General features: G+C 48.9%; 1 protein-coding gene across 3 annotated transcripts in view; it reads right to left on the minus strand.

Moving 5' to 3' along the window:
* SIL1 (SIL1 nucleotide exchange factor) overlaps nt 1-16,413 on the minus strand; it is a 312,127-nt gene that overhangs the window by 228,245 nt on the left and 67,469 nt on the right. For 2 of the 3 annotated variants that reach the window (XM_019506554.1, XM_019506552.1), the window contains exon 2: nt 1,148-1,262. In XM_019506554.1, coding sequence (XP_019362099.1) covers nt 1,148-1,252 — 105 coding nt within the window. In that variant the 5' untranslated portion in view covers nt 1,253-1,262. Of the gene's footprint in view, nt 1-1,147; nt 1,263-15,279; nt 15,340-16,413 lie in introns of those variants that run through there. The other variant, XM_019506553.1, reaches the window with a different exon arrangement.

The following is a 16,413-nucleotide window of genomic DNA, read 5'->3' on the forward strand; positions in this document are numbered from 1 at the left end:
AGATGTGGACAACATTGAGAGGATCCAGAGGAGGGCCACCTGCATGATCCGGGGACTACAGGGCAGACCCTACGTTGAAAGACTGCGGGACCTGAACCTGTTCAGCCTTCACAAGAGAAGGTGACAGTCTACAAACTCACTAGGGGGAACCAGAAGGGTTTGGGAGAGACCTCGTTTCCCCTAGCACCCCCTGGCATAACAAGGAATAACGGCCACAAGTTGTTGGAAAGTAGGTTTAGATTAGACATCCATAAGAACTACTTCACAGTCAGGGCGGCTAGGATCTGGAACCAACTTCCAAGGGAAGTGGTGCTGGCTGCTACCCTGGGGGTCTTCAAAAGGAGGCTTGATGCCTACCTAGCTGGGATCATTTGAGCCCAGTTTTTTCTCCTGCCCTGGCAGGGGGTCGGACTTGAAGATCTATAAGGTCCCTTCCAACCCTACTTCTATGATTCTATGATAATTTTAAATTAAATTAAAGTCTAACACCAATCCTGGAGGACAGATGCAACCGTACAGACATGACATGGTCACTTAAATTTACATACATCCAGAGGTGCCAAGTACACACAGCATCCATCCACTTCAACTGAAGTCTGAAAATCAGGCTCATAATATCTTCCACAAAACAGCAAGGGCCCTAGATTAGATGTTGCTTTTGAAAACGTGAGACTAAATCACTTGCTCATAGTTACATAGCGAGCAGAGGCACAACTGAAAATATAATTTACGAGTCTTTACTCCCATCCCCTCTATTCAGTTCTAGACTAATATTTAGTTTTGGCACTTGTCAAAAGGGGTCTGAAGTTTCATTTTCTGCTGTTTAAATTATTTTTTGTAATGGTGCACAGGGCAAAATGTGAGGGTAGCCCGGATCCTATTGTCTATTCCACATCCTTCTCTTTACTGCTTAGTATGAGGTGATGCAGAAATTACTTTATCAGGTGTTAAGAAACAAAATTTACCATAAAATATTTAAAAGTGACATAACACTGCGAAGTTGAGAGGTGATGCCCTACCACGTATGTCATACACCTAATTCATGAGAATACATAAGGCTATTTTCATCCCACTGGTATCCAATAATTCAAATGATTTAACTGCCCTTTTATAACCACCTTTCACTGTTAAATTAATAGATACTTACTGGATTTCTGTCACTTAAGCTTGAACACAAAAACACTGCAGAAAGCAGAAAAACCAGCAAACTGAACTTAGCAGCAATGGATAACAGACGAATGCAGTGAGACATTGCAATCAATCTGAAATAGAAAGAAAATAAACAAAAGAAATTTCATTTTAGTACAAATTCTTTACAGTTTCAGCATCTACCACACCACAATTTTCAGCTGAGTAGGGCACTAACAGCATGATACAAGTGGACACAGAAAAATTCTATATTATACCTGCACAGAGGATAGTTCACACCATTAGATAGCAAATTTGGGTCATGGTCTTGCAAGGACTTACTCCTGTGCTTCACTCATATTCGTGTGTTATTATACATGTTAAAGGCTCTTAAAAATGGGAGTGTCCACAAGTTAAGCAGGAAAAGATGAGCTAAGTACTCGCTGCTGGTCTCAGAGATGGTCCTCTTCTGAAGATGATCCTCACCTGAAGAGGTTAGGGAGCTCATGTTGCAGTCATCCTCTGAGACTGCTCCATAGGTCTAATTCTAGTTGGGAATAATCCCCCAGCATCCCAGAAGACACCACTCCCAGTGAATGTTCTATCTTCCTCAGAGTGACAGCAGGGAGAGCATGAAGCAGGGGAGCCATACAAGGAAGAACCCCCCTCTTTCCTTTCCATGCTCCACAGGTTCCTTTCCTTTCTGTCTTCCTGCTCCTCCCAAAGCCCCAGTCTGGGCAGAAGGAAGGAGCTGGCAGGGCCCCCTAACCCAGACTGGGGCCCCACCAGCTCTCCCCCTTCACCCAAGTTAAGAGCCACTCACCTGCCACTCCCTGGGGCGCCCCACTCACCTGCAGCAGCCTCCACGGGCTGAGCTCAGCTTGGAGGGCAATGGCAGTAGCATCAGGTGGGCAGGATTCCCTGCCCTGGCTGCAGTCAGGACAGTGCCAGCAGCACAGGTAAGCATGGCATCAGTGCGGGAAGAGAGATGGGGGTCCCCAAGGGACATGGGGGTGAGTGAGTCTTGTGGGGCTGGGGAGCAGGTGGGGGGCCTTGCAGGGTCCTGATCAGGCCAGGAGGGAGGGCTAGCAGGACCTCAATTTGGGGCGTGGAGAAGCTTGAGGGGCCCAGAACCAGATGATGGGAGAGGCTAGGAGGCCCTGATCCAGGGGGGGAAGGGGCTAGGAGGACCCCAATCCTGGAGCCTAAACTGCCCTAGACAGCTAGCGAGAAGGGAAGGCATGGAGAAAAATTACAGCCCCTAGCCACACCCCAGCCTGCCAGCCCTGTAGGGTCAGGTCAGTGCAGTGCATATTACAGAGGGTATTAATCCTTAACGTGCAGCTGCTCACAACACTAAAATTCCTTAGTCAGAATGTGATAATTGTAATGTATAACACCCCCCCTTAAACCCACTTTAACTAGTTTAACAGAACTAATAACATGCTTAGAGTAAAGCATATGCATAGGTCTTTGCAAGATGAAGATCTTAGACTTTTTCTCACCCCATACATAAAAATTATTTACTAAAAGTTGAACTAGATGATTTAACATGCATGTTTTGTCTAGAAATCCAAATTTCCTATTCCACATCACTGTGTCATTAGATCCAGGCCTCCAGGAGCCACAAACACTTGATGCATGCTCGCCAGCAGGGAAGGAGCTGGTTCGGAGCACAGGGAAAAGTGACCCTTCCCCCACCCTGTGGCTGGCGCTCCTTGCTGCAGCTGCTCACAGCCTCCACAGGGCTGTCCTGAGCAGGCACAGGCAGTCGCTGGGCTGCAAGTGGGCTGCAAGTGGCTGCAGTATGGGGTGCCGGCCACGGGGCTGCTTTCCCCCCTGCACTCAGCACCAGCTTGTAACCCACCCCTGCAGCCAGCCTGGGCCCTGTGCCGGCTCTGGGCTCACCCACTGTGGCTGCACACAGTGGCAGCAGCTGAGGCCCCCCGCTCCCCGCTTGCCGCACCAGGCAGTGCTTGCTGCTGCCTGCCCAGAGCTCATATGCTGGGTAGTCCAGGAGGCAGTAGCAGCCTCACCGCAGCGTACTGCAGCACGAGCTCTGGGCAGGCAGCAGCAGCAAACGCTGCTAAGCATGGCAAGCAGGGGGGCCGCAGCTGCTGCCGCCGCAGCACAACCCTGATGGGTGAGCCCAGAGCCGGCACGGGACCAGGTTATAAGCTGGTGCTAAGCGCAAGGGGAAAGCAGCCCCTTGCCCACCCTGTAGCCATTGCTCCATGCTGCAGCCACTTGCAGCCCGCATGGGGCTGCCTGTACCTGCTCAGGACATCCCTGCACGGGCTGCGAGTGGCTCCAGCAGGGAGTGCCGGCCACAGGGTGGGCGAGGGGCCACTTTTCCCCATACTCCACAGCAGGCAGTGGAGACTTTCCCCCACCCCTCACTCGTCAGCTGGCCTGCTAGCCAAAGAGGGGGCATGACCAGGAGATCACCCCAGCTCCTGGCTTGGGTGGGGTAAGTAAAGGCCCCACTGTGGGCTTCCCTGCAGCCAGGAGCCAGGGCAATCACTGGCCATGCCCTGTCCTCAGCCAGCAAGCCAGCTGAGGGAGTAGGGGGAAAAAAATGGCCCCTCCCTCCCCCCATTCCAGACCCCCAGCTGGGTTGTGCCTGGCACAGGGGTGGAGCCCACAGTGGGGTCTTTACTCCCACTGCCTAAGCTGGGTGCCAGGGTGATCACCCAGCCACACCCCCTCCCCCACTGTGGGCTGGCTAAGCAGGGCGTGAGGGGGCTAACACCCCCTGCCCAGCTCCAGATTCCCAGCTGGGCTGGCCCATCATGGGGAGGAAGCCTGCAGTGGGAGCTTTACTCCCCTGACCCCAGCTGGGAGCTAGGCTGATTTCCTTGGCCAAGCAGGGGGCAGGGCAAGGAAATCCAACCAGCTCCTGGCTGTGGGGGATGAAAGAGCCCCCACACTTACAGTTGGGGCAGGCCTGCCCTGCCCTGCCGGAGCAGACAGCACAGCCCAGAGCTGCACAGCATCCTGGGATGCTGGAGGACTGCAAGTTAAATTGAATCAGGAGGGGATCTGGGGCAGAAGTTCCACAAACTGGTTTGACTTAAATCAATAAGCCTGATACTACATCTATCCAGATTTATTTTAAATAAGTTTCAGCCATGTTGTGGCTGAAAGTGGTTTAAGAGCACTGAATGTCTGTTCTGTTATAAGTTTAAACCAGTTCCTGATCACTTAAAGAGGTTTACATGCAGCTTTTGTCCCCAGCCTAAAACACGAGGCTTAACTGCCATTACAGTTCCATGTAAAACCCCCAAGACATCCAAGTCCAGTTGAATCCTGCAGCTTTCTTCATCTCAAGCTGTTTGTAGTGAATTCTACAGGCTGATGATGCATTGAACAAAGACATACTTACCTCAAATTGTTTTCAGTTTACCTGACACTAAATGGGACAATGTCTGCACTTGGAAAGAAGATGGGACTGAGTTTCATTGCTCCCTCAGAGTTAGTCCTTTATTACTGCTCTTAAGAATTCCAAAGAAGTGACTGTGCATAGTTCAGTGCTTGAGACGTAAGTGGAGGCACAAGGCTTTCTTTTGCCCAGAGACAGTGATGCTGACAATAGCTTGCAAACTTAGCTTCCAGACTTTTGGCATCAGTTCAAATGGGACCACTTTAGACTCCAAAACAGTGATTTTCAAATCAGGGTGATGCAGCACCATGGGGTGCCTTGAGATTCTTAACGGTACTAAACAATATTAGACTATGAAGAGTGCAAACACCTACACGACTCACAAAATAAACCCAGATATTTCAAATGGGAATCTATAGTGTTAAAATCATGCCAACCTAGCGTGGTTTTCTTGAGTTCTTTGCAAAAGAAAAATTGCTCTGTTTTTTTCATAATCAAAAACCATGTGAAAACAAAGAGCTAGCATTTTTATCTGAAGGGTGCCTCAAGACTGAAAAGGCTGAGAACCACTGCTTCAACACAAAACCCATAATGCAGCCATAAGTTGAACAGCAATAGAATAGTACTTGGTTTTTGCGGGGGAGAAACAGTATCCCAAGCCAACACCACCTCCATTTCTGAACTGATATAGTGCAACCCACTAGTTTCTGAGCTGGACATTGAGAATGGCACTGCTGTGGCCAACTGCCATCTATATCTTGGAGGTCACTTGTGTAATTTTAGCAAGTAACATTCATCTGTCAGTTACAAACTCTGACCAAGACTAATACAATTCCTTTCCCCCCCCCCACCAATCATTTTACAGCAGTTAACTGTTTGCAGGATAGAAAACAAATGTCTGTTACAGAAAACACAACAAAAAAAAGCACACAGAAAAATACATTTATCCACAAAATGGTATCTGTAAATCTGGAATTAAAAAGTATGAAATTCATCAAAGCAGTGACCGAGACAACTCATACGACACTAAAAATAGGACTCACATGTACTGATAAGATTGGTGGCAAATCAAAATAAAGCCCTTCTAAAGCCTACAAGACTATGTCTGCCTGGAATACTGCGATGCTACGCAACAATTAACACTTTGCGTAAGTTATAGTTAGGCAAGAAGAATAAGATATTAAGCATAATGGTTGATACTCCTACAGAGAAGTCACTGCATTTTGCCATCTTGTTGACAGATAGAAAGATTCAGATGGGCCAAGACATTTTCAAACCATATTTTAAATGCAAAAAAAAATCATGCAGGCATGTTTGTAAGCAAGAGAAAAGATTGCAAAGGATACTTCTGTTTGAGAAGAAAACAGAAAAGCCTTTGACCCTTCTCTGTATGAATAAAATTTGCACTTTTGTAGTAATATCAATTACAGATTTATAATCGCCTGCAGAGTGCCTGTATAGATTTTGTGCTTATTGGCTAGGGACAGATATTACACAAACTGGTTTAAGTGATCAGAAACTGGTTTAAACCTGTAACAGAACACGCATTCGGTGCATATAAACCAGTTTGAAAATGGTTGAAACCAGTTTGAGATAAACCTGGTTAAATGTAGTATAAGACTTAACTGATTTAGGTCAAACTGGTTAATCCAATGTCTGTCCCAGACTCCTTCCCGGTTTAAGTTAAACCGGAGTCCCCCAGCATCCCAGATGCTTTGCAGCCCAGGGCAGGGTTTTCTGCTCCAGAGAGCTGAGCTGGTTCCTCCCCTCTTCTCCCTGGCTGGAGCTCCAGCAGAAACTGGGGGTACAGCAGCATCTGCCTGGCTTTGCCCTCCCCACCCCCGCCACCCCCTGCTCAAGCAGGGATTCCCCCCTCCCCTCTCCCACAGCCCAGACTGTAGCCAGTAGGTGGTATGCTAGTTAATGCTGAGAGGTGTCTGTGCAAGGCAAACAGGACAGTGTCCACTTAGGGCTTTTTGGAGCTAATCAACAGGTCATCTGGTAATATCCCTTTGTTCCTTCCTTGGAAAAAGTTGTTTAAGAAGAGTCTGAACTAATAAGAGAGGTTTTTGTTTTCTTGATGGGGTGATGGAATGCTAAACGCTATGTTATCAATTCCCTGCTGGCTCCCTTGCTAGTCAGGAGCAGCGAGGGGGGACGGGGGACCCCTACCTAATCAGAGCGTCTTGCTGGGGCCTGGCCACACCGCCCCCAGCTCAGCACTTTGAAAGAGAAGGAAAGGGAGGGCTGCTCTAGCACCCCCTGGCTTCTAGTCTGAGCCACTGGAGGCATGTGCCTGCATTTCTTCAGTCCAAAGGGGATGTCTGTGCACTTGCAAACCAGTTCAGCCTAGCCAGGTTAGACTAACCTGCAAGAATTGAATCAATTCAGGTTCAGGCTTTTTGACCCGAGCCACACAGATGTATCCAAAGCAAATTTCCCTGGTGTAGAAAAAGCCTGTGATTTTTACCTATCCTCTACCTCTTGTCAAAGACATCAGATGCTAAAGAGAGTACAGCCACCCAGATTCAAAAGTACTTTCTCTCCCCCCGCCCCAAGAGCAAGTGCTCCTGTCACAGAAAGTAATATTCTTGTGTAGTAGTTCATTGCAGAGTTTCCACTACAGGAAAGTTTTGTTCAAGAATTTCTGGAAACCTCATCTATATTGGTGGCAACAGAAACAATAGTACTTCCATTATGTTCTCTATTAGCAGAGACATTTTACTGATGTTACTAGTTGTGCATCGGTAACTGCTGCATAGCTCAGCGAGTATAGCCACTACAAGCAGGTGACAATTCAGAAGGAATTAAGTAAGAGGAACATATTTCATTAATTTCTACTGCTGCTGGGTATGCACCATTCTTGCATGTTTTAACTCAATATATATAGTAAGTATAACATGTCTCTACAGAAACGCTGCTTGAATTTTGATCAGCTATTCTATAGGAACATATACAATGCATTCCACTGAATTCTCTAGTGCCCTTATCATGATCAAACAGAAGTGACAGAAAGTAATAATAAAAGCTGTATCCCTATTCCCAACCAAAAAAATCAAGGAAGCATTACTGGAATTACAGCAGTCTTGAAAAACTTGTTATAAAAATTTACTGGCTCAAGCACGAACTCTACTTGGCTGCCCTTTACCAAGAGAGCTGATGATAATGAAAATACTAATGAAAAATTTCCTTGCCCATAAGCAGAAGTTACTCGGTTTCAGCAAGCAGAAAATTTGCAAGGTGTTACAAAATGGTTATACCATTAAGGAAATCTGGGGCCATATTCTGATTGCCTCTCACAAAGTGCTGAGGACACTCCATTTGCATTGGTTTCAGTAGGACCTGCAAGTATTCAGAAATACAAAGGGCTAGAGGTGGTAATTCCAAAAAACTAAAGGTTTTTGAAAGATAAATGCCTAAACCTGGTCTCAGAACTGGAAATGCTACATTTAAGACATGAAATTTTACACAGATAATACCGAATGTGACAGGCCACCATTTGCGTCCATCTGAAATACAGGGGCACTTGTACACGATGAGGGTTTAGTCCTTCAGGGTTGCATTCTATGCCTCCTAAATTGAAACAGTGGTTTTTATTTTTCTGTCACTGTATACATGTTATTTTCCCAGTAGCCAAAGGTGCCTGCTGAAGGCAGAAGCAGCAAGGGGCCAAGGGTTTTCTTCCCCCTAGCAGAGAGGCTGCCTGCCTCCTCCATGGGCAGACCGAGAGACCACTGAACTGCGGGGTCCCAGTCCTTCCCTTCTCAATGGCAGCACCCCCCCAGGGCCAGCTAGGTGGGCTGCCCCAGCTCGGAGACACCCAGTCCAACTCTTCCCCAAGCCTGCATGGGCCTCCAGTGCTCCATGCTCCACCCCCGTCACCTTCTCCAGCCAGCAGCACCCCCATCGTCTCACAGACAAACCACTTATGGCTTTGTCCTGCTTCCTGGCTAGGCCCCATGGTGGCACATTCCCACCCCGGTTGGGCAGCACCCCCAGACCCAGCTGCCAACCCTGCCCCACTCCCTCCTTGACCATGGGGGCCTCAATCTGCCCTCTCCCATAGACTTTCCTACAGGGATCTGCTCTCCACCGTGCCTGGCTGTATCCTGGGTCACGTGCATGCATGTGCACACAAATGCACATAGCACCCCCTGCAGTCTGGGATGCTGCCAAACTGCAAGGGTTAACCAGCCATTTCCCACATTTTTCTATGGCAAACAGAAAACTTGGATCCCTGCACATGATACTGAGAATCTGGGACAAATGCTGTCCCGCAGTCATTCAGTCTAGGACCAGAACTTGGTGTTTCCATTTCGGGACTGTCCTGACCAATTATGGATGGGTGGTCGCACTAGTGGCGAATGCTGTGTGAGCACATAAGAAGCACCTACAAAAGCTCATCTGCGCTGACTAGGAATGTTCCTTTAAGCAAAAAAGGTCCACATTTTTATTTATTTATTTTACAATGGGTTTTTGTTTCACTATCTTGCAGCCTGAGGGCAGACCTAGATCCCGCCTCCCACCATTCCCTCCAGTTGAGACAGGCACTACTGCCAGGAAAATCCCATTCAACCTTCCTAAATTACAGAGTGTGTCAACTGTGCACGGCAGAAAAACCACAAACTTCTACAGCCCAGCATGGGGAAAATTTATCACGCAATAAAATTTCAATCTCTGGATGCCAAATTCCATCTCTGCTCTAGACGTGCTATTTGCCACCAGGGTAAGGTGGATCTGTGGACCTCATTACTTGATGAAAGGAAATTTGGGTAAGCACAAGTAAACACGCCTATTTTCTTATCATTTATAGCACCTAGGAGCCACAGTCATGGCCAGGAGACTCTGATGCTAAGTAATGAACACATACAAAAAAATCAAGGTGGGGGGAGGAAGAAGGGGGGGCATTGCCTCAAAAAGCTTACAATCCAAGTATAAAGACCAGAGAGAACAGAATGATACAAAATGAAAATGGAACTATCTATTACAATAGGACAGTAGCATAACAACTGGGGCACTGGGGGGGTTGCAAGCTAGGCACCAGCCCAAAGCTGACTTAGAGGGAGCACCAGTACAGATGCTCCCCTCAGAAATTTTTACTATGACAGTAACCCTATACCTAATAGTGTATCTGTAGGGAGAAGAGGGTAGAATGATACCACCACTCTCCCCTCCCCTGGGGGGGAGCGGGCTTTGCCATGTGAGGTGCAGCCCCACACCTGGAGAAAGGAGCAGAGGTGGGATGAATGGAGTGGCCCCCAGGATCCCATGCCACTACCCGTCTCCCAACAGCAGCAGGCACAGCAGTAGCAGCTGTCACCCAAGTAAGGACAGCTAGGGCAGGGAAGACTCCTCTCATCCTCCCCCCCATCTCCCCTCCCCTACTGCTGTCCAGTGGTCAGCATAAATTTTCCCCAACACCGCTACTTCTGCTTTGGGTGCTGAAAGAGCTTCCTATACCTCTGCAACAGAATTTTCATAGCATTCTACCTTTACTCCAAAAAGCATTTCTCACTTTCTACCAAAAAAGACAGCAGCTGAAGTTTAGATGACCAATCTGCAAAATTTGGTGAACATATATTTTAAGTCACATGGCCACTTGGCAGACACCAATACAGGAAACAACTCTACCTTCAAGCTGCCAGTGGTGAGAACTTACCTAAATTTGACATACAAAGCATGTCAATTTAGAGAAAGCTCTTAATTTCCTAAACCAGAGGTGGGCAAAATATGGCTCGTGGGCTGGATCTGGCCTGCCTACCCATTCTATCCAGCCTGCGAGGCTCCTAAAAAGATTTTAAAAATTAATAGTCATCTGCCTCTGGCTGCCTGTCAAAGAAGACAGAAGACAACAGCAGGATGGAGGGTGAAGCTGCTGGCAGAAGCCAGCAGCAGCAAGGCCCGCCAGCCCTGCCCCCTAACCCCCAGCCAAACACCCCGGCTTTAGCAGAAGCTCCTGGCCTGGGACACTGGGGCTACTCCTCAGCCCTGTGGCTCCCAGCTTGTTCCTGCTGCCGTCTGTACCACGGCGCACCTGCAGCTTTCCGCACTCGCAATGGGGGAAGCCCCGGTGGAGCCCACTGTCTCCCCCACCCCATGCTGCGCAGGTCTCCAGACTCCACCCAGAGTGGAAGAAGCCCCGTCTCCGGCTTCCCTGCAGAGTCCAGCGGGGGCTTCCCCTGTGGGACCGCAGGAGCTGCAGGCACGTGGCATGGAGCCCCTGCGATAGAGGCGGCCAGGGAGGCTCCGCTCCGCTCCTCACCCTCACACCTCACCAGACACCAGTGCCTGCACCAGGCACGAGCTCCCTAAACCCCCCCCACCTGCTGATACTGCCAGCAGCAGGGGTTGCATGCCATGTGAGGGAGCGTTGGGGGCCCTACACCCCACAAACCTCACATACCCACACACTGACCCCACAGCCCCCACCAACTTATACATACACCCCAACATACCCTATGCCCCCCCACATATCCGATCCTACATGCACCCCACAGCCCCCCACACAATATGAGTGAGTATTTTTGAGTTATTATGCCATCCCTGCCATATACAGTACACAAACACAAATCATGACAAATATTTTTTGTAATAAAATTAAAATACGTTATAGTAGGTGTTTGACTTCTAGTGTATGATTTGTTTTTTTCTGGTTCTAAGATGGCAACCCCACTCCTAAAAAGAGTATTTCTGGGGAAGGATTTCTGGTAGCAAAAGTCAGGGGTTAGGGATGGGACTTCCAGTCCCAATATGGTGACTAGGGGATGGGGCAACTGTCAAGGGGCAGGGCCAGCTATGCACCCTCCCAACAGCTCGCCCAAATTTGTTAAGTGGCCTTCCATCCAAAATAACTGCCTACCCCATCCCAAACTAACCTAAAAGGAATTAGTTCTCAGGAAATCTATTTTAATGGGGGAGGAGAGGCAACCTTTCAGGCAAATCAGCCCCACACCATCTGCCACTGTGCTGCCTGTCCCATTTGTTGCATGCATGCCACAGGCTGGCCACTGTTTTAGTGGATAGAAAATGTAATAACATCTGCTACAGGGATTCTACTGGGAAGGGCTACAAATACTGTACCAAAATGAGTTCAAGGCTCTGCTGTATAATTTTATTGGATCTGAATCAGGGTAGGTGCCCTAAGAAAGCAATTAATTTCAGGGTTTGTAACAAAACTTCCTTTTCTTGGATGTGCTGAAAATATTGTAGCACAGAGACTTGACCTTTTGCTAGGACATTCTCATACACCCACGGCAAGGCCGCCCTGGACAAACTCAAGGTTGCGATTCACTTGCTCGATGAGGCAGTTAAACCACAGTCTGCTTCAGCTAGCAGAGTCTATTCGTTTATTGACTGTAAGGCCCAGAAGACAGATAACTGTTTCATCCTAGTGCCCATTCCAAGTCTGTTAGGTGCTGACTGGAGGCCTGGTTCTTTTTGCAACAGCAGGTTTAATCTGCAAGACAGAGATACTGCAAAGTACATTAGCTTAATTAGGGGCTGAACCCAGCCCCTCTTCAGGCAGAAATACATAAGCTTTATGGCAGGGGTGGGCAAAATACAGCCTGCAAGTTGGATACGGCCTTCCAGCCCATTCTATTGGGCCCATGGGGCCTTAAAAAATTTTAGAAAATTAATTTATATCTGCCCATGGTCACCTGTCAAAGATGACAGGCGGTCAGTGGCAGCAGGACCCAGTGGGAGCAACAAAGCTAGCCCCGCTCCACCCAGCCCCCACCCCCTTCCCGCCTTCACCCCCAACCAGAAGCCTCTACGGCTTCTGGACCCATGCCCTGGAGCTGCTCCCCCTCCCTCTGTCCGAGTAGAAAATAAGGTAAGAGTGGCTGGTGGTTGTGGGGAGTGGTGGGGGCTGCAGGGAGCAGCATGGGAAGTGGCAGCTGCAGGGAGTGGCGGGACCCATATGGTGCACAGCAGGCAGTGGAGCCACAGCGGGCAGCGGAGCCATGGTGGTCCCCAGCGGGGCCACAGCAGGCACCAGCAGGCAGCACAGTGGGCCCCGACGAGTGGCAGAGCTACGGCTGGGCCCCAGCGGGTGACGGGGCTGCAGTGGGCCCCGGGGGGCAGCAGAGCCACTGCAGGCCTCGGCAGTTGGTGGGACTGCAGTGGGTGACAGAGCCGTAGCCAGGCCCCAGCAAGCGGTGGGAGCCAGTGGGCAGCAGAGCCGCAGTGGGACCTGGTAGGCAGCAGAGCCCCAGCAGGCAGCGGGTTCCAGGAGGCGGCAGAACCACAGCAGGAGGTGGGCCCCGGTGGGTGGCAGAGCTGCGGCCGGGCCAAGACAGGACCCAGCGAGCAGCAGAGCCCCAGTGGGTGGTGGTGGTGCAGTGGGACCCAGTGGGCATCATAGCCGTGGGGGCCCCAGCAGATGGTAGAGCCACAGCAAGTAGCGGGGTTGCGGCAGGCTGCAGAGTCACGGCAGGGCTGCAGCAGGCAGTGGGTCCCAGTGGGAGCCGCGGGGAGCACTGCAGGAAGCGGGGGGCTGTAGGGAGCAGCGGGCAAGCCTGTAGGAGGGAATGCAGGTAAGGGTGGCGGCAGGTGGAAACACAGAGCCTGTGCAAGTGCCCTGAACTGACAGAGACCCAGGGTGGGGCTGTAGAAGCAGAGCCTGGGCATGGGCTCTGCCTGGCTGCATCGTGTGAGGCTCACATGCAGTGTGTTAGAGCTGCACGCTACAGACCTGGGGCCGTGCTGCCAGCTCTCTCTCAGCACACACCCAGCCACCATACCCACACCCCACTGCGCATGCACACTCACACAATAGGACTGTATTTTAAGCTATTATGCAGCCACCTCTAGATACACTTTTTGTAAACACAGAAATCAGTAGAAAAATATTTTTAAATAAAATTAAAATAGATTATAGTAGATGTTTTGTGTGTGTGTGGGGGGGGGCATACATACACATCTTTTTCACAGTTTCCAGATCACAGCACCCTTCCTCCCAAAAGGAGTACTTCTAGGGCAAAGAGAGGGACTTCCAATGGCAAAGGTCAGGAGCAGGAGGTCGGACTTCCGGTCCCAAAATGGCGATCGTGGCAGGGCAACTGTCAAGAGGTGGGGCTACCCATGTGGCCCTTGACAGCTTCCTAAAGCTTGGTAAGTGGCCCTCCACCCAAAATAATTGCCCACCCCTGCTGTATGGGCAACAGACGCCACTAAGAACTAGATTTGTGCCTGTGCCACCACCCGTTTACCAGGAGAGGAAGATGGCTCTACAGGTAATGTTCCTCTGAGACAAGATGACATACCTACTAAGATTCACCAACAGCACAAACCTATATCGACTTCTGTGGCACGGACACTCCAGGAATCATCTCTGTGTGTGGGTTTCAGCCTCTCAAAAGTTTTTTTGTTGGGTAGAACTTTCCAGGAAGGAATAGGAGAGAATTTTCTTCTTCATAAAACCATTACATCTACTGTGATCCTGGAAGATACCCTGAATACATGCAGGTCAAGTGGCTACAATTGAAGTTAAAAGAAAAAAAGAAGAAGCAGTCTAAGGTTGCAAAGCAAGAGACTAGGCTGTGGAATGCCAAAATAGGAACGTGAAAACGGGAATTTGTACACCTCGTTTAGGTAGTGTCACGTTTTTCCAGAGGAACACAATATAGGAACTAGTTACCTAGGTGTACACACTAACTACTTAAGTCAAAGAGGGCATGGATTTGAAGCACACCAGTGGCTCTCTGGTAATCATCATTCACACACTCTTATCCCCTAGGCTAAATGGAAGGTAACTCCTAGTAGCTTTGCTTCCAGAGGTAGTGGAGCTCCACCGCTGGGAGGGTACTAAAGAGCAGCATGGTCTAAAGAGCAGCATCCGTATGGTGCCCTGCCCTTCAGGCTTCACTCCCCTTATGGAGGTAAGGCAGAACAGACAGCGAAAAACAGCTGTGCCAATCCTACCTCATTCCTTGATTGCAGGAGGATGAGGGAGAGAGTGACCCTGCTGGTGCTGGGCTGAGGGGAAAAAACTGCATTCTGCTCACAGACATAACTGAGCTTCAAGACACTTGATAAGGGCGGGCGGGGGGAGAAATGGACACAAAAAAAGGTAGAGATTCTTTGCCTGGCTTTTCTTAGTTTAGCTTGCTCCTTGAAGCCTGCAGGGGCACGAGACTTCACAAGTGTTGGAAAATATCCCCTTAGCTCTGCTGCCTATCTCCTTTCACAAAGCCCAAAGAAAGGACAGAATAAAACAGATGCATCAAGCTCTGCAGCAGGGAGGGCTTACTGAACCACCAGCTGCCAGGGAGGTGGGAAAGGAGGGAGACTGGAAAAAAAAATATCATGGTCAGGGCATTCCCTGCTACCAGTCACAGAAGGTCAGGTTCTGCTCCCAAGGTGTGAGCTGGCTGAAGTGCCCACTGAAACCCCTCCCTGCATCGTAGTACAATGAAGAAAGCGTCACACCATATAAAGTCCAATCCTGCAGCCATTTCAGTATGCAGCTGAACTTCACTCACAAGCGGTTGCATTGACAACTCACATAAGAACATTGTGCACGTGCTTGAGGGTTTAAATTCACACAGGATACAACATGTGGCTGTAATAAACAAACAGAAGGAACTGGGGAGGGAGAGCCAGGGTAATCATGACAGGAACGTGTACTTCCATAGCACAGCAAGGGCACAAATAATAGCAGTGAATCATTCAACTTTTATAACCACAGGTAATAAATAATAAAAATAAATACTGATAATCCTTACCGGCTGCCTGCCTACCCTTCAGCTAACATCAGCTCAACTCACCTGCCGAAGATGAGAACAACAAAACCTCTCTCTCTCTCACCTAGAACAGTACAAATTCATTTGTTCAGGTAGGACAGAGCTGAAAACTGAGAACATGAACCACTGCATTCCTCTTGTAACAACAGATGAAATTACTGACACCTAAGCCAAGCATTTTCCAGGGCTTACACAAGCACTTGTTAGGGAATTTTCCTATCATTATGTCAACTCAGACACAGCCCCTTTGGCAGCAGCAACTGCAGGCATGCTGACGTGGCAGGGGCCAGGCACTCTCACCACAGTACCACCTGTACGAGCTCCAAGCAGGACAGGATCGCTGGGCTCTTGCACCATACAGCAGCTTCAGAGCTGCGGCATGGCAATTCATTTCCCTAAAACTTATAGCCATTTTCCATAAGAGATCCAACACACTTACTCCAGGCATCTGGGGCTAATGTTCTGACTCTCACAAGACTGCATTTATGTAGCAAGGTTTTGTTGCTTGATTCAAATTGATCATGCCATGATCCACATTCAAGAAACTATAATTCACAGTCAAGAAGCTACACAGCCACTCTCTTACTTGCTCTGCAGAAGCCAAAGACGTGTATTTCTCACACCACACACTATGCTAAATACAGTGAGCTGCCTTAGTTATTTTATGTACCATCATGGTGCCTTCACATGAAATCCTCCATGCGTTTCCAACAGAAGTTGTATGGACAGATAAACGTGCAAGTTAAAATACAGTATGTCATGAATTAAAAAGCAATATATGCTAGTTAATACTTGTGACAGACTCAGCTGCCCTAAGGCTGTGCATATCTGACCTTGCTCCTTGGAGGCTGCCATATTCAGTGACAGGGAAGGACAAGGATTTTTCTCATCTTTCCCCTTCGCCAACTATCTGCATCTCCTCCGTCCCAGGCTGTTAACCTATCTATTGGTATTCAGGTAACTCGAAGAGGCCTCAGTCACAGATCAGAACTGTACTGTGTGCAGTGTTGAGCAAACACAGAACAAAACCAACTGCCTCAGTGCTTCCATGGTATCAGATGGGAAACAGGGCACTAACAGACATACAATTTCCCACTAACTCATGGCGCTTCACAGAAAGCAGCGTGAGTTACAGTGAACCCTGACCCAACACATATT

Source organism: Gavialis gangeticus, unplaced genomic scaffold, assembly GCF_001723915.1.
Source record: "Gavialis gangeticus isolate Ggan-Ray unplaced genomic scaffold, GavGan_comp1, whole genome shotgun sequence".
NCBI lineage: Eukaryota > Metazoa > Chordata > Crocodylia > Gavialidae > Gavialis > Gavialis gangeticus.